Genomic DNA, 27,106 nt, shown 5'->3' on the forward strand with positions numbered 1-27,106 from the left:
ATGATGGCTTCCACAGGGAATTTCTAGGTTCTGGCTGTTGCAGGCCATTGCATCAGAAAAAGGACTTGCTCCAAAACTCTGCTTGTTTCTCATGTTTTAACACCCCCCCCCCCCCACCCCCCCCCCCCCCCCCCCCAAAAAAAAAAAAAAAGCCCAACACCTTAAGGTATGTGCTATTTTAGTATTTCTTCAGCAGATGCTATGTAATAGCTGAGGGTTTTGGGGTTGCTTTTTTGTTTTGTTTTGTTGCCTTGCTGTACTAGCAAGAGAAACACTGCGATGTTTTTTCTACAGACTGTGTGTCTATCAGTCACGAGGTTTTTCCACTTTTCTGACTCAATAGCTTGCAACTGTGTGGGATCTTATAAGTAGGAGAGCTACTGGCTGTCTTTTTACATCTGACTGAGCAGCGGTAGGTGACAGCTCTTCATTTATTTCCTAACTCTGCTTTAATCTTCACACTGAAAAAGTTCCATACTTTCTCTTATAGGCAGGATTTGAGATTGTAGCTTTGGTCACTGGTTTTGTTTAACATGTAACACAAGTAGCTTAGGCTGGATTTTGGAGTGTCACTTTCTGTTACTGGCCTAATTTGATGCTTTGATTGCATGAGAGATGTTGTTGAATTTCCTTTGTTGCCTATCCCTGTCTTAAAAATCTCCAAACACTTACTTGGGATGATCTGAGTATATTTGATCCTGGTTTGGCACAGAATGGTGTGCCTAGCACAGCACTTAACTAGTGACCCAGTGAATATTCAGGAATCTAGTCGTAAGTGACTTTCCCTGTGTAATGCAGGTTTTCAGTAGTCTATGCAGACAACTTGTACTGGAACCCTTCTGGGCAACAGATGATTTCTTAACATAATTTCTAGGACAGTAAGGTTAATATTTTTCAGTATAAAGTATGTGAATATTTCTACATGCTACTTTTAAAATGCTTTGGAATATTTTGCAGTCTTACATTGCTCTAATCCTGCTTAAATGGCAGAAGGCAGTGAAATTGCATAGGGGAAACGCAGAACACATTTTTGATCAGTGATGTGATTCCAAAGAAAAATAGTTTTGCTTGGTATCTGAAATGTGGTGATCTCTGCATACTTGTTATGGATTACTGCCTTCTCCTTTAATTAGCCTGACTGCTGTGTCTTCTCCCACTGCATAGTTTTGCCCTGTGTTAGGCACAGGCCTCCATGGAGGAATGTCTGCAGCCATTTAATGTTTTGAAAATTACTTGTTTAGGTTTGTGAGTGAAGTACACAAACCTAACTCTTGCTGTAATTTACTGCAGTGAAATGCTGATTTAGCAATATTAGAACTCTATTCCTATCTGGCAGCAAAACCAGAGGCTGGAATCAAAAGTATGTGAATAAGGAAGGTGGCTCAGGCTTCACTTCTGAGACAGAAGGAAATTGGGGAAATAACCCCTTCTCAGCAGTGCAGTAGCACTTTGCTTTCAGTTTCATGCTTTCCAGACCCCCGTTGAGCCTCTTGTGATGGGGAAACATGAGGTTATCCCAGTGTGTGAACTGGATCAACAGCAAGCCTCCTCTGAGCCCAAAGCATTGTGAGCTTGAATGGCCTAAGGTAGTGAGGCTGTGAGGTCTATATATAAAGTCTTCATGCAAAAGCAATTTGAGGTCAGCATTGAAAACTGTTCAAGCATACTGGTGCTTTCAGGTTCCTGTATTGGGCAGTCTTAGGGCTGGGGTTAGGACCCTTGCAAAGGCTGAGTGGAGAGGCAGGAGAGGATGGGTGGAGACCCTTTGGGAGACTTGGAGGAGGAGGTTGCTGGCAAGAGTGTTTTTGTTTCTGAAATGTGTTTGGGGACTGCTTAAAAAAGTTTACAGGAAAAAGTTTCCTAGGTGTATCTTCCAATGCCAAGGCCAGGTTGTATGGGGCTTTGAGCAACCTGGTCTAAGTGGAAGGTGCCCCTGTCCATGACGGGGGTGTTGGAACTAGATTAAGGTCCCTTCCAACTCAAACCATTCTGTGATTCTATGAAAGAAGCTCTCCTGGTATGTATCTAAATGCGGTGGGTTCCTTATGACATAAGAATCTCCCAGGAAGAGAGGGAGGGCACCTTCTCAATCTTGTTTGCAACTTTCTTTTATTATGAAATCCTAGTGGAATGTTATTATTGTTTTAAAAGGTAAAGAAATTAAAGGTCAGTGTGGGAATAAACTCTTAGTAATGGAAGCCAATATTTGAATTCCTTGGCTTTCCAATAATATTCTTGCTGTACACTTCTTAAGAAGAAGTGTAACTGTATATATTGCTGTATATATGAATGCATGCAGTCTTAATTTTATTTCTTACTTCATCCAGGCTCAAATGTTTGAAGCCTGCTGTGTCACTTCTTAGTAAATGAAAATGTAGTGGAAAGTATAGATTTCTTGGAAACCATTGACTGTTGAGCAGTGGAAGCCAAGGTTGGAAAGGCTCTTGTACTATATTTATGCTACTATTGTGACAGTTGAACAGTCTTCATTATTATTCCTAAAGTGTTCTTGCTGGTGAGTGTTAAAGCTTAATGTCTGTGAATTAGTTTTTTCAGTGTTTGATTTGAGAGAGTTTTTTTTTTCCCCCCAGAAGTGTTTTCTTCAAGGTTCAGTTGGAGTGAGTTGATTTAAAAACAAATAAACACCTGCCCCCGTAAAGCCTGTATCTTGGAAAACATAAGGTACTATGAGCATCTTCTTTGTTAGTAGCATAAAAAAAATATGGTTTATGTTTGGACATAACTTTCTACAAAGTTGCAATGTGAAAAGACAGCTGTGAGAATATCCATGTAAAACATAAGCTCTTTAAAGGCTTGGCTCTTTAATATCTGTACAACCACATTGTTAAGATTCTGTGGTAATGGGAGCAGTACAGCCATGAAAGAAGTAGTAGTGGAGCTTGTATGTTGGTCTCTTCAAACTATTTCAAGCTTGGATTTGACTCGATCTCCTCCATTAACTCCTAGAGTAGAAGGAGGTAAGCAAGTGTGCTTAATAAACTGATATGCTGTGCTTAATGCAAAAAGAAATGTGAAGGCCTATGTGTAGGCCTAGATGTAATACAGTTGGTCTGATATTAGGGCTTTAACTCTAGGTGTAGAGATGATTGTTGACATTTTTATTTCAGCTGTCTATGCTACCCCTGGTGCACAGCCAGTTAAACTGCTTATAAAAACAGCTCTTAAATTGCTGAAACATCAAGTCAGCTGTTCTTAAGGTTGAAATGGCCAAACAGTTTATTCTTTCCTCTTGGGGGAGGTGGGGATTGGTTTAGAAGTCTTGCATTAACTATTTGGGGGTTATATTTGCCAAAGAAATGTATTACTTATCATGTCAGCACATAAGAAGTAGTACTAGGTATATTCAGGGCATGTTTTTCTTCTTTTGACTAAAAGTAAGTATCTCTGGTAATAGAGATGCTGTACAGTGAAGTGCTTTGTTGTGTTGCTTTTTATTTGGTTTGTTCAGTCTATATAGAAGAAAATGTAAGATCTTAAAAATACAAATAATCAATCTTGGCCTTTAAAAAAAAAAAGGAAGTGCATTGTTGCTTACTTTTGCTATTGTCACATATAGACAGTGTTTGGTGACTTGCTTATGCCCAATTTTTGGGATAAAATGGGTTTGTGAATATCAGCATTCACTTAAACTTGTAAAATGATTCTCTCAGCCCTCTTCTTTTGCAAAGGGAAATACAACTGAGACTTAATTATTCCCTTAAAGATTCTGAAATTCAGTAAGTACTTGATTTTCTTTATTAATATTCAACTTCTGGGTTTGTAAATTGGCAGGGCTGAAGCTCTGGTAGTTTAGAGTTTGCTGATAACTTGGAGGTCCTGAATTTGGAAGAAATTTATTTCCCTTATTTTCTGGATATAGATTCAGGTATTTGGTGGGTCAGCCTTTGACTGATTTGTCCTAAGTGGGTGGTAATAATTGAGACAGTGAAATTGTGAAACAAAGAACAGTTTTCTGCCCACATATCTAAGGGGGTGTTAGATGAGATATTAATAGCATATTGATTAAATAGTTTTTGAAACTGCAAGCTGTGATAAAGGTAGCATCCTGATACTTGCTACTTTAATAGACCACTTTTGGTCTGAGTACCGAAGTTCTATGTGTGAATCAGGGAATAGGTAAGTTTCCTTTCTTACAATTGTACTGTGAGTGTGATTAGGTGGAAAAACATTTGGACACTGGACTTAGTCTTTGCTCAATTCTCGTGGTACGAGTCAAGGAAAAAAGTGCACCTGAACTACAACTATTGATAAAGGACAGGAAAAAAAGCGCCGCTTCTGCTCAGTTGTAGATGAGAGGTTATTTATAGCAAGAAAATAAAATGCTTTTGAAAGAGAAACTTGATACAATGGGATACAATGAGGAAGGATGCATATTTCAGATGCTTAGTGAAACTTCTTTTGGCTTTCTTTAGGCCTGGGAGAGGTAATACTAAGGCAAGTGGTGATAATGATTGCTTGCCAACTGCATTGGTATTTTTTATGATCTGCTTTAGAGTCTGGATTGGGACTGAACTGTGTTCCTCCATGTGACTTCTTTTCTTGAACGATAAGAATAAAACTTTTCAGTCTGATGGCAAAGCATAGGCAACTGTTATCATAAGTTGGAAGCTGTGAAGAACTTCCATTTATTTGCTAAATAAAAATACAGTAGCTTTTTTGTTTGCTAAAGGGTGTTTAAAGGAGCAGATAAGTGCTGCTTAATAGAATTTCCTGGTTACTAAACTGCAGGATTTCTTCTATTTGTGCTTCATATTTGGACTTTCATTGTGGGGGCTGCTTTGCTATCACTGACACCTGCTGTGATTTGAAGGGCTAAACAATTTATCTTTTGGAGAAACAAAGTGAAACAGTCTGGTTACATTCTTCCAAGAAGTTTTATTAAATCTCACATGTAAACTTTGAAAGTCTGTGTTGCAAGAATTGAACATGTTTTATTGTTCCATCTCCCTTCAAGCAGACAACATGTGTGAAGGTTTATCCTTTTCATGCTACTGGGTAGAATAAGTTAATAGTGCATAATGGTTTGTTAAATGTGGGTTTTGCTTCTGCATTGCTTATGTTTTGTGATTGATTTTACATTTTGGAGCTTTTGTTCATCTTATGCAGACGGCTTCTACTTATGTAAACTTAACATTTGAACTCTTGATAACCCTGCTTTCCTTTTGCATTTTAGTGCAAAAGATGATATTGATATTGATGCCCTTGCTGCTGAGATAGAAGGTGCAGGAGCTGCAAAGGAGCAAGAGCCTCAGAAATCCAAAGGCAAAAAGAAAAAAGAGAAGAAGAAACAAGATTTTGAGTAAGTTTGGTTTTTTTCTATCCGTTTTATTTTATTCCATTATACAAAAACTCAGTGACTTAAGTACCATAACTTCTGTCTTATTTTAGTGAAGATGATATCCTGAAGGAGCTGGAAGAACTGTCAATAGAGGCTCAAGGAGGGAAAGTTGACAGAGAACCTTCTACAGGAAAGGTGAACACTGAGAGGGAGGTGGGCTATTTAATAGGAAATAGTTGGAATACGAGACACCTCTGTCCCAGAACGGTTCTAGTGTTGTAGTGTAGTTGGAGATCCTGTGTGAAGCTTGGCAGCTAGCATGTATTTTTAATTATACATGATCATATTTTCATAGTAAAGTCAGTTGCGACAGATTTTACCAGAAGCCATGTCTTCATGCTGATAATTATTCAGAGCCCATCAGAATAAATTTTAATTGTGGGCTGAGGTGTAGTACACTCATCAGGAATAGTTGTTGCTTTCAAACTTTGTCTTTTAAAAGCATTTTTTCTTGACATCTCTCAATGCTACTTATTAGCTCACAATAGCAAGTAATTTTTTACAGCTGATTATTTAATTGTTTAATGACCAGGTTGAAAATGACAATGAAGAAAGCTTATCAAAACAAGATAAAAAAAGGAAAGGAAAGAGTAAAAAAGCCAATCTGGAAAATGACTATGACAGTGAGGAAGTGGAAGATAAAGATAAAAAATCTAAAAAACCTCAGAAAGCCAAACAAGACATGCTTTCTGGCAGTGATGATGATGATCATGAGACACAGTTTAAGAAAAGCAAAGGGAAAACTCAGAAGTCGAATAAAAAGCATGATCTGTCAGAAGAAGATGAAACTAACATTAAGAAAAGCAAAGAGCGCGTGGGGGCGGTGTCTACAGGTGAGAGTGGTGATGAATCAGACGAGGTCTCCCAATCTAGAAAAGGACAAAAGAAAAACCAAAAACTAAAGTCCACTCCTGCTGCTGAAAGTGGGGATGATGATGAAGAACCTTCATTCAAAGTAAAAACAGTGGCTCAGAAGAAGGCAGAAAAAAAAGAACGTGAAAGGAAAAAACGTGAGGAAGAAAAAGCCAAACTGAGGAAGCAGAAAGAGAAGGAAGAATCAGAAGGTGGTAAAGAACAAGCAAAGCTGAAGGAAGCTCCAAAAAAAGCTGAAGAGAAGGCTTCTCCTGAAGTCATGGCAACCCCTGGCCCTGGGGAAAAAGGAGATACTCCTGCAGGAACAGAGGGTTTGTAACATAGTTTCTGAAACTGTAATTTAAACACTGTAGCTTTTATAAGAAGGCCAAAGAGTTGGCAGGCAATGAGGATGATTTGTTGCTTTGTTCTGAATTGGGTATACTAGACATTTGGTAGCCTTGTCTGCCTCTTTGTGTTGGCTCACATGTGGCTGTTTTTTCTGGCCTGTAGTTTTGTTCAGGTACATGGAAAGCAAAAGCCACATGGTGAATTCTCATTACAATATATGCTTACAGTTCTGTATTGCAAACCTACTTTTTCACTTCCCAGTTATTCTGTTACTTTAAGGCTTCAGGCCCTTGACTTTGTAACTTAAGAGATAGTTTTATTTTTTTCATTATGAAGTGTTTATGTAGTAGCCAGTCAAAATGTTCATCATTTGCTATTATTTGTCATATTTGAAACATTAATTGTATTTAGAGTAGCCTTAAAATTTCTGGGATCTTTGAATGTGTGCCTCTTCTTTCTGTAGCTGATGACAATGAGGGGGACAAAAAGAAAAAAGACAAGAAAAAAAAGAAAGGCGAGAAAGAAGAAAAAGAGAAAGAGAAGAAAAAGGGTCCTAGTAAAGCCACGGTTAAAGCTATGCAAGAAGCCTTGGCTAAAATGAAAGAGGAGGAGGAAAGGGCAAAAAGAGAGGAGGAAGAACGCATAAGACGACTGGAGGAACTAGAAGCGAAGCGTAAAGAGGAGGTACCGTGTATCTTACTCTGAGGCTGGAATAAGGGAGAGGGTAATCTTAACCTGTACCCTTGCTGGTGCGGTTGGTGGATTAGTCCTTAATATGTTTCTCATCAGTAGAATATACACTTGGCCAGCTTTTGTGTAAAGCATACTTTAAAATTTCTGCATGTTTTTTAACCTTTTTCTAGGAACGATTAGAGCAAGAGAGGAAAGAAAGAAAGAAACAGAAGGAAAAAGAGAGGAAGGAGCGTTTGAAGAAGGAGGGAAAACTTTTAACAAAAACTCAACGAGAAGCCAGAGCCAGAGCAGAGGCTACTCTTAAACTACTCCAAGCTCAGGGTAAGCAGTAAACTTTTTAAAATAATAATAAAAAAATTCATACCCCTTACTGCTCTGTGTTTATTTTTTCTATCTGGAGCTAGGAGGGCAAATACTCAATAATTCCATGTAAAGCTGCTCTGTTGTCAAGGAAGGCAGTGTGTGCGCTGCCCCCCCCCCCCCCCCCCCCCCCCCCTTTTTTTTTTAAGTAGGTTTAAATGTCTGTATATTTTCATCTTACACTTTAAATATCCAACTGTTTAATACATTCCACTTGTGGTTTAAAGATGTTAGTTATGGAACTTAAGAAAAAGCACTTCTTTCCATTGCTTAGTCCAAAGGCCAGGAAAAGCAGATGGGCTGTGCTGCAGGTCTTGTAAGACTAGTGATCTGGGTCCTCTTACGTTGTTAATTCATGTGCTCGCTTAAGCAAGTGCATTGTTTTGCCTCAAGTTAGCTAGTCCATGGGAACAGTGTATTATCCTCTTGCATTTGCTTCCAGAAAAGGGTATATAGGAGCTTTCCTGCTTTTCCGTCAAATATAATCCGTTTCCATTGCAATGAAGTAAATGTATCATATTGTAAGCCCATGTCCTAATTTGTTCCTGGTAACTTGTTTGTGGCTAAGGAAAGAAATGAATTCCCGAGTATACTTTTTTTTGTATTTGTAGAGAACACTATCTGACACTTTGCTGGTAGGTGGATGGGTAAGGGTAAGAATCTCTGTAGCCAGTAAAATGTTTGGAGCTCTTAAACATACACAAAGGCTGTTTCTCTTCAGTCGCTTCTGTAGTTATTAGAATCCTTCTTTTTTGTGCTGTCACAATTGGATTTTTGTCAAATCTGCACTGTAAATTGCATAGTAGCTGAAGGAATTTTGAGTGTTTCGGAAGGTGCAGCAGTAATGAAATTATAAATTTGTCTTTGCACCAAACTCCTGGTTTTAACTGAATCCCTTCCAAGATTACAGTGCTGTCTTTCTGGTGAGGTGAAGATGAAGCTGATGAATTGAACCTGGCATTATTTTAATACCTAAAAATATCTATGTTGTTAAACAAAAAAAAAACCCAACACTGAGCAAAAGGGGAAAATACTATCTACTGAACAACCTTAAGCTTTTAAGAAGAGCTGTGCCTCTTAACTGCTCCAGATTGTCTGAAACTAGGATGACTGGCAGACTGGTTTTAAGTTAGTTTTAGCATAGCAGACTTTAAATTGATATATGCTTGTTAAACTTGAGGTATGTGTTGTTCATGAAATCCCATGTAAGTATGCAATAGCTTCAAACCTGGAGTTTTACAATCAGGCTTCTTTTTGGGGGGGTTCCCCCCATTAGTAATCTAACTTCTTTTTGAGAGCATTCAGAATATCTGAAGAACTATACTTTGCTCAGGTTTTGCAGCTTTTGAAAATCAGATTTTTTAAAAAGATAAAATATGCATTGAACCTACTTTCCACTCTCTTCCTTCTTCCACCTTTCAGTTCTGGAAAATGTGTTCTCATTTCAAAGCTTATGCTTAGTAATTAATCACATGGATTTTCTTTCGAACAATTTTTTTTTTTACAGGTGTTGAAGTGCCATCCAAAGACTCTGTGCCAAAGAAGAGGCCAATATATGAAGACAGAAAGAAAAAGAAGCAGCAGCAGCCGGAAAATAAAGAAGGTGTGGTTTGCATATAGGGATACTTAACAGATTAGTCACATTTCCGGAAGTGTTTGTGGAATAAATCAGTTAATTCTAAACTAATTGCACTTCAGGGTGCTTGTGAGGTTCTTTTGACACCCCTACCCCCCACATGCAAGTGCTGATGTATTGGGATCCTAAAGTTGTTTTGAAGACTGCTCACTTAATCCTTTGGTTTACAATCTACTTGACTTGTTTTTTTCCTAACCTGGGTATTTTCTTTAGAATTTCTAAATGTTGGAGATGTACAGAATGTAAAGGCCTTTTATGAATGTGAGGTTGCATGCTTTGTGTGCATATGTAGGTTAAATACAATGTAGTGTAAGTAATAATGACTTGTAATTAAGTTGATGTCCCAGGATGAAAGGGGATTGATCCTTGTTCTAGTACTTTTAAGTTGGAGACAATTTTTTTGTTTGTTTCCTTCCTTGTATAGAAAAACAGTTTTCAGTTTCTAGGGCACGAGTAGTTCAGAGACCTTGCATTTTTGAAAATCTAGAATTCATTGCTCTAGTTAGACATTGAGTGTGTCAGAATTTTTTACTTCTGTGCTTTGTGGTTTTCCTGTGGGGGTATTACTGTGGCTCTTCTCAAGACTATTCTTTAGTTTAAATAAAACAAACCCCCTTGCATCAGTTTTTTTGTTATTTAGCAATTTTTTTTATTACATTCAACATGAGTTATGTGGCTGCTTACCGTTTAAGAAAGAGTGTGTGTAGAGAATGGAGAACAGTGCTTATCAGAATTGTATCAGTGATTTCTGGGGTGGTTTTTTTATATGGAACAGTAGAGCAAGAATGGGCAGTTCATTAGCACTACTTCATTTTTGCTTGTCTTTTAAAGAAAGTGAGGTTTTTTTTAATGTTCAGAAGCAGTCATAATCCTCTTAGCCAATAACTGACCTATCACATAAATCTGTTTAACTGATTAGAAAGCCAAATGTTTTTCAAATAATCCACATGCTCTAACTTTTGTTTTAGCTCAGTAAGTGGGAGTTCAGTTAGTTTGGTATTAAATAAATTCAGATTTCGTTTACTTGTAACAGCACAACTTAGAAATAGAACTTAAATGTGAAGCTGTATCTCTAAGTAGGTTTGCACTTTGGAAGAGCGTAGTAACCAATTTGCTTTCTTGCAATTTCAGAAAGTGTGGAGGTAACTTCCCCAGCTGAAGATGCTGTAGAACTGGAAGCACCAGTAAAAGAAGAGACTCCTCTTCCAGTAGAGCCAGGTTAGTAGTAATGCTAATAAAATTAAAACATATAATAAGACTGGCAGTACTGCGTGGTAGGTATCATACCTTGTGAGATGGTGGCTGAGTGGCCATCCTTTCTTGAGGTAGTTGCTGGTTTTTTTTCTTTTCCTAAGGGAGGAACTGGTGGAATTTGATGGAATAAAAAGGCATGATGCTTCAGAATGAGACTGTAAAGGCGTACTCCAGTGTTCAATTGGCTTAAGCGACTATCTCAAATAAGCACATTCAGTGCCTTATGATTAGCTCCCTTGACTTTTCATTTGCTTTCTAAAAGCCTGTTTTGTCAGTGGTTAGGTGGGGGTAGGGAGGAAATATGCTGCTTCTAGTACTGATACTGCAATATTCACAGCGATTGTATTCTTGATTCCAAATGTTTTGCTTCCACAAGTGCTGAATGCAGTGGATGTGGGTTAGCTTGTGAAACTGAGTATCAACATAGCAAATGATTGTTGGCCGCATTTTTGCCTACACATGGTACTTGTTTTGGCAAAATCACATTGTACCGGACTTCTTCCTCAGCAAGGAGACTGTTTCAGTTTTTACACTTATTCTTAAGTCAGACAAATACTGACAAAATTTTGAGCTTTTTGAAAACAAAGCTGAATGTGTACTCTAATTCTAGCTTGACTCATCTCTTGAAGGAGCAATTCCATTGCCATAAAAGAGAAGGGCTCACTGGCAGAATGTTAGTTCCCAGTTAATATTCTTGCATTCTGGAACTTAAACTTCATTTCAAAGAGCTGAAATTCATGACACTCCATGTGCTGCAACGTATATATTCGTTAATGGCTCTTTTGGAGGGGGTTAAAAGTTTGCATTTCTCCACTTGTCTGTTATTGATAGCTGCGCTCTCTTCATATATCTGACTGAATTCCTGCTGGAATTAGTATAGCTAATGCTTCTGGAATCCATGGTACAATTATGTTAAGGCACCTGGAGTCCTAAAATAGCACTTTTTATAGACAATTTGTTGTTTTCCCACTAATTAAAGTTAATACTGTAACCCAACTTGTTGTCTTGTTTCTGTCACTGTTACACATGGCTAACTGTTAATGGGGCAGCTCCTTTCAAGGAAGGTGGTTGTGGTAGAGGTTTGTGTGGCATGCATTATGCAGGCACTTGCATGATATGCAGACAGGAACTAGATGAGTAGTTTAGCTATGTCTTCCAAAAATATGTTTCGCTAGACAAAGATGCTAGCACTATAAGATTTTGTGGAGGGAACTGAAGATTATTTTTAAAGTATGCAGCATTTTCTGTTTAGGCAACGTGGAGATAACTTGGTAGAATTATGGTAGCAGCAAACTTGTAAGTTGCAGTTGTCAATATGTCAAAGGAGGGGGCATCTAAAAATGTTGTCTGTTGCTGGGCTGTTTCTTTCATTGCCTATAATGTTGGATTTCTCAGTTTCAGAAGAAAAGGAGGAAGAAGAAGAAACGGAAGATACAGGTTTGGATGACTGGGAAGCTATGGTTAGTGATGAAGATGGAGAGAAAGGTGGGCATGTAAATAGCAAATGGATTATTTTTCCGATTAAGAGGTTTCTTTGGGCTGAGTTTTTTGTTTCTGTAGAAAACAATATTGTATTTAGATTCTCTCCCTGCCCCATTAGATAAATTGTGAGGCAAGTGTGATGATAAATAGATACAAGATCCTCTTCTCAAAGGTAGACCTCTCAGAAACTGCACAAATACTGCTCAAGAAGACCCTTTGGAAACACTCATATGTGCAGTTATCACCTAAAAAAGATCCATTGGAATTTTTTGTTTGTTTTTATGGGACTAAAAATCCTCTCTTCTTAATATGTGCTTGAACCACCTCTGGGAGTTTAGGGAAGCCTTTTGCCTGGTACTGTATTTCTCTAGTAACCGTTCCAAAGCCATAGCAGTTTTATTACACAAATCTGGCAACATCTAGGAGAGTACCTTTTGAGACAAGTTCTCAAAGAAGTTGGGGACTGAGATGGTGTGCAGGTTAGTATGCATGCATTATAGTAAGTTCTAGATACCTTCTCTCCTCTGCTTCTTTGAGAGGCAGGTGGGGAAGAAAGGGAAGAACTGCTGGAACATTCATATTCCTGTGCGTATATGCCAAAGCCCGTATTCTGTTTGCGGCCAACAGCAATGTTTATGGGGAAGTCAGAGCTGCGCAAGAATGCAAGGATAACTTCTCAGGTGTTTTCTTCCAGTGGTGGAGAAAGCTGTATTGGTGTGAGTCTTCCTGAACAGGAGTTGATTACAGTCCTTAGCACTTCCATGATGTGTCTTTGTTATCTCTTAAGATCAAAGACTGTTCATCAAGTATTTTTTGACTTGCTCAGCCCTATACTTCCAGCACCTGTGACTTCAAGAGTAATGCTTTATATACATACGTGTACAGCAGTATGGATTTTATTTCAGCACAGGGTGTGTTCCTGTGGTGTTGGACTGTTCTACTTGGAGTACTCAGGGCTGCTTACCTTCTTGAAAATCTATTTTAGTCTGTCGTCACTATTCTGTGGAGAATATCATATCCCACTGCTTGGTGCTTGGATTTGAAGGATCCGCCAATGTGATCCAGAAAAAGAGCCTGCCTAGGAATTAGATTTAGTGTATTATAAAGCTGATGGACTTTCAGCATAGCAAGAAAACATAACTAATCTCTTAAGAGCAGTGAGCCTTCTAGCAGCTCTGTAAGGAAGAGAATGCACGGCTTTAAAGTGTTCATTAGCTTGTCTCTTATGATTTCACGAGTATGATAAACGGGAAGCTTTCAAAGAAAGAAAATTACTTTTTGATAGTTCTTTTTGTTTGTTTACTGAAGAATTCCTCTGAAAAATATTAATCTTCTGTGAACAGTCTAGGAAAACCTTCAAGATGAGACTTTTAAAGATGTAGAAGAGACCATTTGTTCTGATTATTACTTCTGCTTCAGTGTGCATTCCTGATCAGTAATACACAGAATCCATATTGTGTTGAATTTGGAGAATTTTTGGCTTTCTGTCTAACGGTGTTAATACATTCATTCCTTTATGAAGTGTGCACAGCTTTAAAGAATGTCACTTTATCTGAGTATTTGCAAGTGATGCCAAGCGTAAGTGTGCTGATAATGTCATTCCTCCCCCCACCCCAAACTTGCTCTGCTTGCCCAGATTCGAAATGCAAGTCAGCAGCTCTGAACGTGAAACACCTTTTCTTTTTTATATTGGAAGTTGAAAAATGACCTTGACTACCACTTCTTGAATGGAACCTACTCTCAGTCCTCACTCTTCTATAGTAGTCTCTCTTTGGATTTTTGCTGCCCTCTTCCCCACAAGTGTGAATTTAATATGGAATTTTTACTTTAGATTTTGGGTTTTTTTGACAGAGAGCAAACCTGTCCACATTGAAGTCAAAGAACAAAATGAAGTGGATGAGGAAGAGGAGGAGGAAGATGAGGAGGAGGAAGAGGAAGAAGAGAGTGAAGAATCTGAAGATAGTGAAGGGAGTGAAGATGAGGATGAAAAGACTTCAGATGAGAGAGAGGCAGACTCCCAAGCCATTGGAAAACAATCTATGGAAAAAAAGCCCAGCAAGGAAATTAGCTCTGATTCTGAGTATGACTCTGATGATGACCGCACTAAGGAAGAGCGTGCTTATGACAAAGCTAAACGGAGAATTGAGGTATTGAGATACAGCTTTATTTGAACAGCTGGACTCTTGTGTTGTGTAAGAAACAAGCTAAGTTCATTGAAAGGCCTTTTAACCATATCTGTCAAAATAATGGCTGTGTCATGAATAATGTTTAGGCAGGTCCAGAAATTGGGTTAATCAGGCAAAACCAGGTCTCTCTTTCTTGAAGTGGAAGTATTTGATTTTAGACAACTTGATCACAAAGAATGTGCACTTCAGTGTCATTCCCCTCCATCTCTCCCCCTCCTGCAGAAAGAAGCTTTTATCCTTTACAGATATCTATTTCAGAGTTTTAAAAGATGTGTTTCTAAACAGTTCAACATTTTTGTGGCTGCTGCTGTCCTCAGTTTCCTTACCCAAGATGCTTCTTCAGAATGCACCGTCAACAAAGCTATATGTTAGTGGATATAACAACTTAGCCTACTAGACTGTAACCGAAAACAAAAAACAAACACTTGACTGTTAGTTGTAAATTTTTGATTTGCCAAAAGAGGGATGACAGACCTTGAAAATTTAAGTCCCACGGTTAACTCTGTTTTATGTATGTATGTAATCAAGTCAAGAGGTAAGCTGTGGTTTTTGGTTTATACTTACTAATTTTTGTGTGTGTCTTACATAGAAGCGACGAGCTGAAAACAGCAAAAATATGAACACTGAAAAGCTCAGAGCACCAGTTATCTGTGTCCTGGGGCATGTAGACACAGGCAAGACCAAAATTTTAGATAAGGTAAGATGTGGAATGTGAAGGCAATGCCTGTGCATCTTGTTGATACATGTGGTTTTTTGGTTGAAAATAGAAAGAATTAAGGTGTACTCAGAGATGACTTTTTAGTTTATTACACGTAAGTATTCCTGGTTTTGTTTTTTGTTTTTTTTTTCTTTAGCTCCGCCATACTCATGTACAGGACAGTGAAGCCGGTGGTATCACTCAGCAGATTGGTGCAACTAATGTTCCCCTTGAAGCTATTAATGAGCAAACTAAGATGGTGAAAAATGTAAGTTTTAAAAAACAGTCTTTGAAGTGCTATAAAATATGAAATGTAAACTAGTTAAGGCCTTGTGGGATTTCCTGACATGGGCAGATGTACTTTCCCCTCATCTCTAATATTGGGGTTGATTGTTTTTTAATTCCTATCTTCCCCCTCCCAAAGGGGAGGCTGTCTCATTTTTCACTTTAGCTGATATATTTGGTTTTGGTTAATGCATTGCCACTTCTTCAGAGAAATACACAAACACTGCTTATTCTGTTCTGGACAGTACACATATGTACATAGACTGCTTATTTTTCAATATTTTGATTGTAAATTGAGACTTTTGAAACTTACTGAGTATGTTTTCTGTTAAAAAAACTTACCTTTTTACTCTGTGTGCTGAAATTGGGCCAGTTTCTGGATGATGAATTTTATTGTGCTACAGAAATAGTAACTGTTCTGTATTGCTTGTTTTGGATACCATATCTTTTTCAGTCAGCTGCTGCTGCAAGCAAAATAACCTTGGTAGTGATGGCTTTTTCCAAGATATTACTCAATTTATTAAAAATGTAAAGTCAGTGGAGAGGAGGAAATGTTCAAGGCAAGGATGATAAATCTCACTCACTATTTTTTCCTCTGTAGGCTGCCTTGTCTTATAAATTTTAGCTGAGCTTATGGCCACTTGATACCTAGGGGGATGTGCTGCATCTTTTTTTTTTTTTTTTTTTTTTATATTGAAGTGAGCTTTGACTGATTTGATTACGGAGGATGCTGACCTTTCTTAAAATATGTATCTGGATTTTTGAAGTGAAGGTTGTCAGTAAGGCTGCCAGCTCTTAGTTTTGTTTTGTTTTTTTTTTTTTTCTTCTTGTGTAATCTTTACAAGATGGCTAATATTTTGAAATGTTAGTTTGACAGAGAGAACATAAAAATTCCAGGCATGCTGATAATCGACACTCCAGGACATGAGTCTTTCAGGTAATGTTTTCTCACCACATAGTACTTCCCAGAAGTGATGGCTAAAGCATCTGGACATATTTTTAACAAAGTGCTAAGTCTTTGCCTAATCCATTGTGTTTCTTGTGACTTTAGGTTGGGGGTTTTTTGTTTGTTTTTGTTTTGTTTTTAAGTAGAGGAGTAAGTGGATTTGCTTAGTTTGCAGGTGCTTTTTATATCTGGTTAATTGCTGGCCTTTTCATATCTGATTAATTTTCTGCTTTCATCCCCATTGAGCCATGAATATCTGAAAAAGCATGTAAATAACTTTTTTCTTAATAGTTAGTGTAAGAGGAAAGATGGAAGCAGGAAGCTAGCTGGAGAAGAAAAGGTGAGGATTTCAGGTGACTTAAGTAGTCCACTGTGAAAAATTAAAACTTCTATCCTAGCCTCCAGTTCAGTGTCCCAGTTAAGGTAACTGAGTTCATAAGACTGGAAGTTACCAATTGCACAAGTCAGCTGAGTCTTAGAGATCATGTGCTGTCTAGGAACACCAGTGGCATGCAGGCAAGCCCCTAAATCAACTTCTAAGTTTAAAACATAATATGCATAACTATGCATAACTGTACTCTCCAAACAGAAGGATTAAGACTTTGATGTGACATTCTTAAACAATAAACCTCTGCAAGCATTGAAATGCCATGTCTTAGAGCACTGAGTAATGTTATGATCAGTTCCTTGGCATCATACCACTTACAGCTCTTCATGTTCTAGCCAGGTTTTGTTTGGCACCAAAGATGTCTGATAATATTAGTGTTTATGTAGTATTGTATAATAAACCACCTTGTTCAGATTTTGCACTCCTGTATTTCACTGTGACATCTCAATTGTCACTCAGAAAAAATCAGAATATATATCAACTTGTAAACTCTTGGGAGAATAAGTTTCTTACTTTTGCTTACACATGCTCTAATATATTCTGTTAAATGGAACTTGCACAGTGTGATTTCAGTGTGTTGATATAATTTACATCTTTGAGAGAAAAATAACTACTTGATCTTTAGCTTTTTGTTGGTCAATGTAAGTTTGACAGTGTATTTGGTGTTTTTATGAACGTTCTGTTGCCACATGACTGTTTTGTTTTTTTTTTTTTTTTCCCTCCTTCTAATACCACAGCAATCTAAGAAATAGAGGAAGCTCACTTTGTGATATTGCTATACTCGTAGTTGACATCATGCATGGTTTGGAGCCACAGACAATTGAATCAATAAATCTGTTGAAATCGAAGAAATGCCCCTTTATAGTAGCTCTCAACAAGGTAAGATAGGTTTTTACTCTAGTAGTGTGTTTTTCTACACTAGTAGTGTATTTGGCATCTGACAATTTTCTGTTTTCTTCCATGAACTTAATTCAAGTTTGTGTAAAGTCTGAAGCAGTGGCTCTTGGATCCTCTCTGTTACATTTTTTTTTTTTTATGTCCTTGATACCCCAGTGGCATTACAGGAGCTTTGCAGAACAATCTATCAGCTCTTCTCAGAGTCCTTGCTGATAAGTTTCTTTACCTTATGTAACTTCCATATATGGTTCACACTTCTGGAAGTTGTACTTCAGTTGTTTTTTTCTTGCACCTGCTCATATGGATTTGTGTGCATCATCTGATAAAATTGAAAGACAAGCTTCCTGTTGAAAAGTCTTACTTTATTTTAGCTACTGATACTTGTTAGTTTGACTTGAAGACAAGCTGGCTTTTAAGCTCATGGAACAGTAATGTTGATCACTGGTGGGAAGTATTTCAGGCTCTGCAATATTAGATGGTAAAGCCAGTTATTTTCAGCCTTCTTTTTAGAAATCCTGTGCATGAGGAATTATGCTGGCTGTTTGTGATGACTTATATGAATTATAATAAGGAAATTACTTGTGTCCAATGACTTTGGATGCTATTTGACATGCTGACAGAGAACTTACCAAAGGGTATTCATGCGCAGTGTAAAAATCGCAGTATACTTTAAAAAAATAAAATGAGCATTAAGATCGAAGGTTGTTGGAACTGAGGAGGCCATTATCTCATTGCTGAAAACAGCTGCTTTTTAAAAGAAAAAAAAAAAAAACAACAAACTATTGGATGGAGAGGTGTTAAGGCCTACAGTGAGCCTGAGATTAAATAGCCAAAAGTTCTTGCATTTCAGATTATAGTTCTACCATTTGACCAGGTTATAATCCATTTTCTAAAGATGTAGTTTTGATTTGTACAGGAAATGTAATAGTCTCTTGGACTGAGTCCATCCTGCTTTGAAAACTTACTTAGAGAAGTATTTGTGAAGTACGCAGTAGTGCCTTTTGAACAACCCCCCTGTGATCCCTTCTCTGTAGTGACATGGGAAAGGGTCCAAATTCACCAGTAAGTTTTAAAAGTTCTTTGTAAAACTAGTACAGCTTCTTTTCAGAAAAAAAAATAATCTTTTTCTTGTGTATGTGAAGCTATATATGGGTCGGTCTTCTGAATGTTTTACCTTAAACTTGATGTAATTAATGTATATAAACTTTTCCCATATGAACCTAGATTATTATAGCTTGAATTTTTAAAACCTGAAGTAGTATTGCTATCGTGAAATACTGTCTGACATTGGGTAAATACATAAACAGAGATAAATATAGCAGCTAAAGCAAATGAAAAGATTTAATTTGATTACTGGAGCAAAGGGATGGCTGGCTGTGTTGGCTGGTAAAGTATTTGTAACAGATGATGTGGCATAAGCATAAAGATGCACTTTAGTAAGCTGCATAAGATAACATATTGCTGTATTTTCAAGATTGATAGGTTATATGACTGGAAAAAAAGTCCAGACACAGATGTAGCTGTCACCTTAAAGAAGCAGAAAAAGAATACGAAAGATGAATTTGAAGAACGTGCAAAAGCTATCATAGTGGAATTTGCGAAACAGGTAGGCTGGAGTATTCAAGGTTCTTCAGTTTACAAAAATGCTAGTAAAGATGGGTGGGTGGTGCGGTTTGTGTGGGGGGTTTTTTTTTGGTTTTTTGGTCTTCTTTGTTTCCACAAAACAACTTAGAATATCAGGAAAACTGTCACATCTCTTCTTCGATGTTTACCTCTCATAAACCAAGCTTTGTTGTTGCTAAATTTATCTCCTTTAACTGCTCCATCCCTAGAGTGCTAGTTTGGAGGAAAGTAGCGGCTAATTGCTGTGTGTGGTCAATGGAGTTGTGAATAGCAGATTAAGTTTTCTGTCCCTATTCTTTCTCTCTTTGGGAATTGCCTGAGAGAATCCCATCTGTCTCTTGTTCCCTTGGATGCTGGCAGGGCATGAATTGCATCAGTTCTGGGAACTTTCTGTTGGCGACATACAATGCTGTCTAGAAGCTAGATGTGGTAATTAGCTTTGTAGAGTTATCCCATACCGCTTCCAAGTGTGGGCTGAGGCTTCATGTTCCATAGCATACTGTCAGTAACAATGTTTTTCTTAAAATTGGGATTTAAAAAAATGCAATCATAATTGACTGGGGTTGAATGTTACTGTTAATACTGATGTGTATATGTGTTTTCCCCTATGTAACTGTTAATCCTGATTCCAGGGCTTGAATGCTGCCTTGTTTTATGAGAATAAGGATCCCCGCACTTTTGTTTCTCTTGTACCTACCTCTGCTCACACAGGGGATGGCATGGGAAGTCTGATAGCTCTTCTTGTTGAGCTGACGCAAACTATGCTGACCAAGAGACTGGCTGAATGTCAGGAGCTGAGAGCTCAAGTCATGGAGGTAATTCAGCAGCTGTTCTTTGAAATTAATCTAGAAATTTCTCCCTTCCCTGCCCTAGTTAAAAAAAGGTGTGTTTGAAGTGCTTAAATAGGGAGTAACTTTTTTTTTTTCCCTTTCATTAAGGTTAAAGCACTGCCAGGCATGGGCACTACCATAGATGTTATTTTGATTAATGGACGCCTGAAAGAAGGAGACACCATTATTGTTCCTGGGGTAGAAGGTCCTATAGTAACTCAGATTAGAGGTCTTCTGCTACCTCCTCCTATGAAGGAGCTACGAGTTAAGGTATGGAAACTGGTTAGTGTATTGATGTTTAGAGAAGATTTAGAACCAGAAAAAAATAAGCAAGTCTTATAAAAAATGAGAATGTGGTAGAGTGCAGTTATATTAGCAGTATCTAAAGATGACTTAAAAGTGAAGACGGTGCACATCTAGTGTTTTTGTGAATGTACTTGCATATACCTGTTGGTGTGTCTGTTACAACAGTGGCAAAGAAAAGGATCAAGGAGTTGCCTTTGCAGTGAGGATTGAGATGTGCATGCTTTAATAAGGCATTCAAGCACATGGCTATGTGTGAGAGGGATACCCATCTTAAATGGAAATTGTAGTGTACTTGGAGTGACTTCTGAGTGAAAGTATATATCAGTAAAAGTGGGTTTTTTTAATAACAAAAATTGCATACACTTAGATTTGAGAAAAGTGAACAAGTGAGTTTCTAGGAGTAGTTGGTGAGTAGCGATGACCAGGACCTCTGCAGAATCTGCAGCCTTTTGTCATTTTCAAGAGTTGTTGGAGGTTTTGCTGCCCTAGTCTTAATAGACTGGGGAGAAATGCTGAATTTGAGATCCTGCCTGTATTGCTTTCCATGAAAGGAGGAGGAGAGCCACAGAAACTAAAGGCTATAAATACATGAATACATACATTAATATTAGTACATACAATTCAAAGGTGATGAAAAGAGCTGCTCTGACTTTTGCTGTTTAAAAGGGAAGGAATAAGTGTCTGCACAGATCTTGCCAAAGGCAAAGAAAACCATACAGATAACCTAGGTAAATGTAACAGGACGGTCCTTAAAGGTTTGGTTTAGTGGTGGAAAACTAGTGTCGGGGTCCTACTCTAAGGCCATAACAATTAGGGTGTGCTTCATCTCGTTGGAGAACTGTGTTGCTGCAGGCCATGTAGTCCTTAGTGTTTAATCTAGTTCCTTCCTGCAGACTTGGATACTCTTGTAAAGTAGTACTACTAACTGCTGGGGCCTGGGTTGACATTGGCGTTCTCTCTCTGCCATGGTGATCCTCTGTCGTGAGACCATTGTGGCCTCAGAGGTGCTGAAGGATGCAGTATTGACATTGAAGTGGCATCTGAGCAAGAGCTTCTTGGCTTGCTTTAAATAAGAAGACAAGAGCCACTCTTTTTCCACTTGTGTGTATGGCAGCCCGATACACCTGTGGGGTAGGACAGTTGCCTTGGAGAATCTAAGTCAGGCTTCCCGCTCTGGAGTGCAGCTTTACAGTAATAACTTGGTAATGGCTAAAGAGTGGCAAAAGGAAAATTGATGTTTATGATGAGGTTATGTTCTCTGCTTTGTTGGAAGCTGTTGAATACATTCTGGTACTGTGAGGAATGAATTGAAGAAAGCATTTCCATCTATTTGCTTCCCTTTATTTAAAGCAGTAGATAAACTGATGTGTGAAACTCTTATGAGACAGAAGGGTGTTTTTGTGGGACCGAATAGCAATGTAACAGATCACAGGTGCCCATCAACTAGATCTTCAGAGGAGTTTTGCACTTTGGTGGGAGATGGAGTATAGGGTACCAGCACCAAGATGAAGAACAGTGGGTTTAGGAACATTTAGCTGGGGAAGTGGATCTAGGGGAGTTGGGGTTTTTTTGAAGCAGGCAATGGGGATACATTTCAGTTAGTCTGTGCATGGGGAATTGTCATCCTTGAAATAAGACCCAAACTTTTGGGTAGAGGGCTAAAGAATAGAGGTTTGCAGGACCAAAGTGCTTAATGAGGAAGGGAGCTGCCTTGCAGTTTCAAGACAAGGATGGGACATCTCCTAAACAAAAGAAATGAAGAAACAAACCAGAAAATCCCTCCAACGTTGACTTAAAGGTCTTCAGAAATAACTGCTTCTGTGATGCCTTAAAGCCATGCCCTGAGTGGGGAGACATCTTCGAGGTTCAGCTGGGTGGGGAGGAGCACCTGGGAAATGGAGCATGGAACTATGTACATGAGAAGGCTGGCTGGGAGGCCTCCAGCGGGAGAATGCCACAGCTCATCCTGCACAGAGCTTTGGGCTGTATCAGCTAAGCTTTAGTGCTTTAGTTGAGCTGTCAGCATCTTCCCCTTATTTCCTTATGGGGCTGAATTTGTGTGGGGGGTTTTTTGTTTGGTTGGTTTTTTTAAGTGAGCAGCTGCCTATTGCTGCTTGCTCTTTTCTAGTATATATTCCTTTTTGGTTGCCTTCTTTGTTTTTAGACAATTCCCGCTGCCCTGCACCCCCTGGCAGGGGGTTGGAGGGGGTTGGGAAGGTATCTGGTGGGATAGGAGCATGCAGACTGAAATGTGCATGCCAGGAATGTGAAGTAGAGAAAAATCACTGATGAAAGATGAGAGTTGCTGGGCTTCACTGTCATGGTATCTGCTGTGCTTGCTGGTGGCAAGTTCTTTAGCTGCTCAGCACTACTTTGTGCTGCTGTGTAGCATCTACATGAACTCTTTGCTATTGTGTATTCTCCTTTTCAGAACCAGTATGAAAAGCACAAAGAGGTCGTTGCTGCTCAGGGTGTGAAGATTCTTGGGAAAGATTTGGAAAAAACACTGGCTGGTTTGCCATTGCTTGTAGCATATAAAGAGGATGAAGTCCCGGTCCTCAAGGTGAGATGGCTAACGTTGAAATAAGACACTTAAACTGAGGGTAACTGAGTTCTCTGGTGACAAAGCTCATTCAAATGTGGGAGCTCAGTATGCAAGTAACTTGATATTTTTGGTTGCATTTTAAAAACTCTTACAACAAGATGCTGTAGCCTTGTGTCCATGTGAAGCATCAGTGTGGTGATGTTTTTAGTATCTTGGCCCTTAGCTTTTCCCTGATATTTTGCTGGGGTGTCTCTGCTGGTAGAATGAGGTTTGAAAACAAGTATCATAGCATAGTTTGACTAGATGTTAATTAGTGTTTTGGTATTTATAGTAATTTATGCACATATTTCAATTAAATTATATTAGGCAAATATCTGCTAGTGGAGTTCTTCAAACTAGCATAATTGCAAAGCTGATTTAAGACTTCTGTAGTAAATTTCTTTTGTGACTTACACTTTAAAAATGGCAGAGGAAAGGAAGTAGCTAGCTTAAAAACCAAAATTGAGATGAGATGCTCCTGTTCTCCAAAGTCAGGAAGTTAGTTTAAAAAGGAAATGTACATGTTTATAGTTTACTTCTAACAATAGTTTTACTTTAGCCTGCTGTCTACTTATCTTTGCCTCTAAAGGGAGGTTAATCTTTCAGGTCCTCCAAATACAGACCTTGTTTCTGGGTACGTATGAGTACGTATGTAAAGTGTACTAGTAGTAGATAAGCAAGGGCTTGAAGGAAATGGCAACACCCATTCATCTGGCAGAGGAAAAGGCTGAGTGGGTTTAAAAGGCATGGGCTCTTAAACGTTTAACTTCTCTGAAAGCAGCAAAATGGCCTTGCTGCTCATGTGTCCTCTGTTTTGTACCTTGGCCTAAAGAGCATTCAGAATCCTTTCCAGCTCCCGGTTTTCAGAGCGTCTGCTTTTACTGTTGATCCTCAGTTCGGCAACCAGGGATACTGCTGCACACTGCAGGGTGTGCGTTCGCTCATCTCGCCAGTAGAAACTTACAGTGCTGGGGAGAGCAACATGTAGGCTGCAGAGAAATGTCCCCAGCTCCCAAGATGGGCATCTGCTTTATGTTACATGATTGCCTTCTTGCAAAATCCTCAAGTCTAGTTCAGTACAGCCTTTTGCAGTGCCAGAAACAAGCAGCGGTGTATCACAGGGCTCTGGGTGACCTATACAGCAAGTCTGTAAGTTGGTACCTATCAGTATGGCTGTCGCATACTTTCAGCAGCTCACGAACAAGAAAGACTTTGTACCCCGAGGCATAACAGCAAAAGAACTAAAATGTGCTTTTTTTTTTTTCCTTCTTTTTTCTGAAGGATGAACTAATACATGAACTGAAGCAAACACTGAATGCAATCAAATTAGAAGAGAAAGGTGTTTATGTCCAGGCTTCTACTTTAGGTTCTTTAGAAGCGTTACTTGAATTTCTTAAAACGTCAGAAGTGCCAGTAAGTACTCCTGTGCCGTACCTGATGTTGTTGTTTCTACATTTTAGTTGATAACTGTTTCCTTTCAACTCGGAAAGATTAGTGACTGATTTGTGTGGCTTTCCTCTTCATCAGTATTCAGGAATTAATATAGGTCCTGTCCATAAAAAAGACGTTATGAAGGCATCGGTTATGTTGGAGCATGACCCACAGTAAGTAACTTCTTTGCTTTACTATGTTGTTAAATGCGCGGTGGTGTTTCAGGAAGGCCCCCGCCTGAGCTCTGGTTCTGTGGTCTGTCTACTAAACTGTTTGATGTTGTTTTTACTTACAGGTACGCAGTCATCCTGGCATTCGATGTGAGGATTGAACGTGATGCGCAGGAAATGGCTGATAGTTTAGGAGTTCGAATTTTTAGTGCTGAAATAATTTATCACTTATTTGATGCCTTCACAAAATATAGACAAGACTACAAAAAACAGAAACAAGAGGAATTCAAGTAAGTAGGAGCAATCCCATTCTGGATGCCTCCCAAATAACAGTCTCTCTTAACTGTTCTAGTATAAATGAAATTGCATTTAACTTATTTCCATGTTATTATTTAGCATGTAGCTCTGATGGAAAGGAAGGAAAGGAAAGGATAGGACAGTATCTCCAGTCTAACTGTTTACATCTGGAATTAGGCTTAGTAGGGTGAGAGTTGTGAAGCAGTTACATGATCGTTTTAGCTAAATCTTGTAAGAGTGTTCTTATTAAGGTTTGCTTTGTATACTTGGCTTCTGTTCCTCATTTGTGACAGATGGGTTAGCCTTGCAGAGTTAAGAAACAAAATGGAAGGGATTTGGATTCTATTGTTTCATATTTATGCAATTCCAGTGTACAGGGCTTAACTCTGACTGCAGTAACATAAATATGCAATCACTTAAGAATTTATAGGGACCCCAGATTAATTTTTGGAATCTGTGTCATTGGCTGATCTTCAGTAAAGTAAGGGCAGACAAAATAAATGAAAATGTATTTCACTTCATGTTAATCCCAATTTGAATTTGTATACCTCAGCATTCAAACACATTTGTTCACTTTACAAGCAAAAATTTTGAATTTTTAGAATCCCTGTGATGGGTTGAGGCAGTAATATTTCTATTCCTTTGCTCTTCTGAGATTATAATTATACTATCCCTTTGACCACCCAAGGCGGTCAAAATAAAATCCATGCCAGGCATGCTTGATTGTTGTTCCCTATGGTTCTTGAAGATCAAGTATTGACTAGAATTAGCAAGACTGGAAAAGAGTTTTTTCCTGCTTGATTTCTCCCCAAGTGCCACTCCTGGAATAAACAAATGCCCAAGAAATGTGGGAGAAGGCAGAACTGGTAATGTTCTGTTTAATGGAAAAACTTTTCCAGCGTCTATGTCAAAATGCCTTTTCTTTGTCATCTTCCAGGCATATAGCGGTATTTCCTTGCAAGATGAAAATACTCCCTCAGTTCATTTTCAACTCTCGCGACCCAATAGTGATGGGTGTAGTTGTGGAGGCCGGCCAGGTGAAGCAGGGGACTCCCATGTGTGTACCTAGCAAAAATGTAAGTAAGCGCCTCTTCCTGGTAGGCGTTTGGCCTGCCTGGTAGCTCCTGGGACGACACACTGGGAAACGCTTGCACGCCTTTCCCCAGCGCATGTGGTTTTGGTAGGGGGTGGGATTCAGACTTTTACCTTGAGTCTCTTTCCTGGTGATCTTGCAGCTCTCTGCTGGAAGAGAGCTGAGCCCTGCAGTGGGGCGCAGCCTCCTGCCCCACTGCCGCAGGGCACTGCCAGGGGGCACGGCTAGCTGGGGCTTGTCAGTCAGTCAGCCTCCCTCCCTCCCCCGCCGCAATGCCTGTGTTGCGACATCAAGTAACAGGCAAAATCGTCATTCCTGGTAGCTAATAAGGAGGGGCGGGGGGGCGGAAGTCAAGTCCTGGCATTTTAAGGGATATCAAATTGATGTCCCAGATGGATATGGCTGGCTTGACGTTGCTGCCCTTTTCGGTAGGATGTGCTTACAGTGCAGTGTGTATTGCTTTGCCAGTTCTGAGGCGGCCGCTCTGATAGCGCAGTACTTCACAGAAGCAAGTCTGTGTGTAGAAACAGGAATTGAGAGAAGTGTGTGTACACGGAGGTTTTGTGGATGCGTATTACAGCTGCTTCATTGTATTACAGTTTGTTGAAATTGGAATAGTTACAAGTATTGAAATAAACCACAAGCCAGTGGAAGTTGCAAAAAAAGGCCAAGAAGTATGCGTTAAAATAGAACCTATTCCTGGTGAATCACCTAAAATGTATGGACGACATTTTGAAGCAACGGATATCCTTGTCAGCAAGGTAAAAGCAATCTGCGTTTTTGGAGAGGGCTTATGACGCAGCGGTAGCTTGCATGAAGGGGAAATGTTGCATGAAGCCTGAAAAACACACACTGGAAGCTTTCCATCAGAGACTAACAGACACGTGAAACGGTTCGTGTGGGGCACTGTCTGGCCAAGTTTCTCTGTGGCCTTGTTTTGAGGTTTGTAGTGGTGCCCCTCAAGAGAACTGAAGGAGTGAGGTACTGCAGTTAAAACACCTTGCAGCTTACTGCACCTGAGAGGGTAAAAAGCTGAACGAGCTGTTTGTGTACCGCTGTACATAGCTGGTGCTCAGAGCAGCCTAGCAGCCCCCCGTGGCAGTACGGCATGTGCGCGATTGCCTACTTTTGAAATTGTGCAATAAACAGCAATACTTCAGTTGCTCCGATTCCGGAGTGCTGGGCTTGGATGAGATGATCCCTTGCTTGGGTTTCTGCTGTCAGAGGCAAAGCTGCAGCTCTCTACATCCCAAACCATTTTAGTTACCATGTCGTAAGGCACCCCCGCCACACGCCTGCTGGGGACGGGTACCCACAAAGCGGGGGGAGTAGCCATAGGGGCCCGTGACGGGGACTGGGAGGTGGCGGCGCCGCTGCGGGTGCTGG

The 27,106-nt window shown here is 39.3% G+C and overlaps 1 protein-coding gene across 2 annotated transcripts in view; it reads left to right on the forward strand.

Annotated features, from left to right (window-relative positions):
* Nucleotides 1–27,106, forward strand: part of EIF5B (eukaryotic translation initiation factor 5B) — a 37,792-nt gene that overhangs the window by 9,609 nt on the left and 1,077 nt on the right. Inside the window, exons 2-23 of one of the 2 annotated variants that reach the window (XM_075714259.1) lie at nt 5,195–5,320; nt 5,410–5,512; nt 5,892–6,543; nt 7,026–7,246; nt 7,426–7,576; nt 9,123–9,218; nt 10,383–10,469; nt 11,901–11,990; nt 13,839–14,134; nt 14,763–14,870; nt 15,028–15,138; nt 16,025–16,092; nt 17,227–17,368; nt 18,861–18,992; nt 19,642–19,824; nt 19,948–20,109; nt 22,577–22,708; nt 24,011–24,142; nt 24,257–24,333; nt 24,456–24,620; nt 25,565–25,703; nt 26,320–26,481. In XM_075714259.1, the coding sequence (XP_075570374.1) occupies nt 5,195–5,320; nt 5,410–5,512; nt 5,892–6,543; nt 7,026–7,246; nt 7,426–7,576; nt 9,123–9,218; nt 10,383–10,469; nt 11,901–11,990; nt 13,839–14,134; nt 14,763–14,870; nt 15,028–15,138; nt 16,025–16,092; nt 17,227–17,368; nt 18,861–18,992; nt 19,642–19,824; nt 19,948–20,109; nt 22,577–22,708; nt 24,011–24,142; nt 24,257–24,333; nt 24,456–24,620; nt 25,565–25,703; nt 26,320–26,481 (3,535 nt within the window). The remainder of the gene's footprint in view (nt 1–5,194; nt 5,321–5,409; nt 5,513–5,891; nt 6,544–7,025; nt 7,247–7,425; nt 7,577–9,122; nt 9,219–10,382; nt 10,470–11,900; nt 11,991–13,838; nt 14,135–14,762; nt 14,871–15,027; nt 15,139–16,024; nt 16,093–17,226; nt 17,369–18,860; nt 18,993–19,641; nt 19,825–19,947; nt 20,110–22,576; nt 22,709–24,010; nt 24,143–24,256; nt 24,334–24,455; nt 24,621–25,564; nt 25,704–26,319; nt 26,482–27,106) is intronic. The other variant, XM_075714265.1, reaches the window with a different exon arrangement.

The sequence above is a fragment of the Pelecanus crispus genome, chromosome 1, assembly GCF_030463565.1.
Source record: "Pelecanus crispus isolate bPelCri1 chromosome 1, bPelCri1.pri, whole genome shotgun sequence".
Lineage (NCBI taxonomy): Eukaryota > Metazoa > Chordata > Aves > Pelecaniformes > Pelecanidae > Pelecanus > Pelecanus crispus.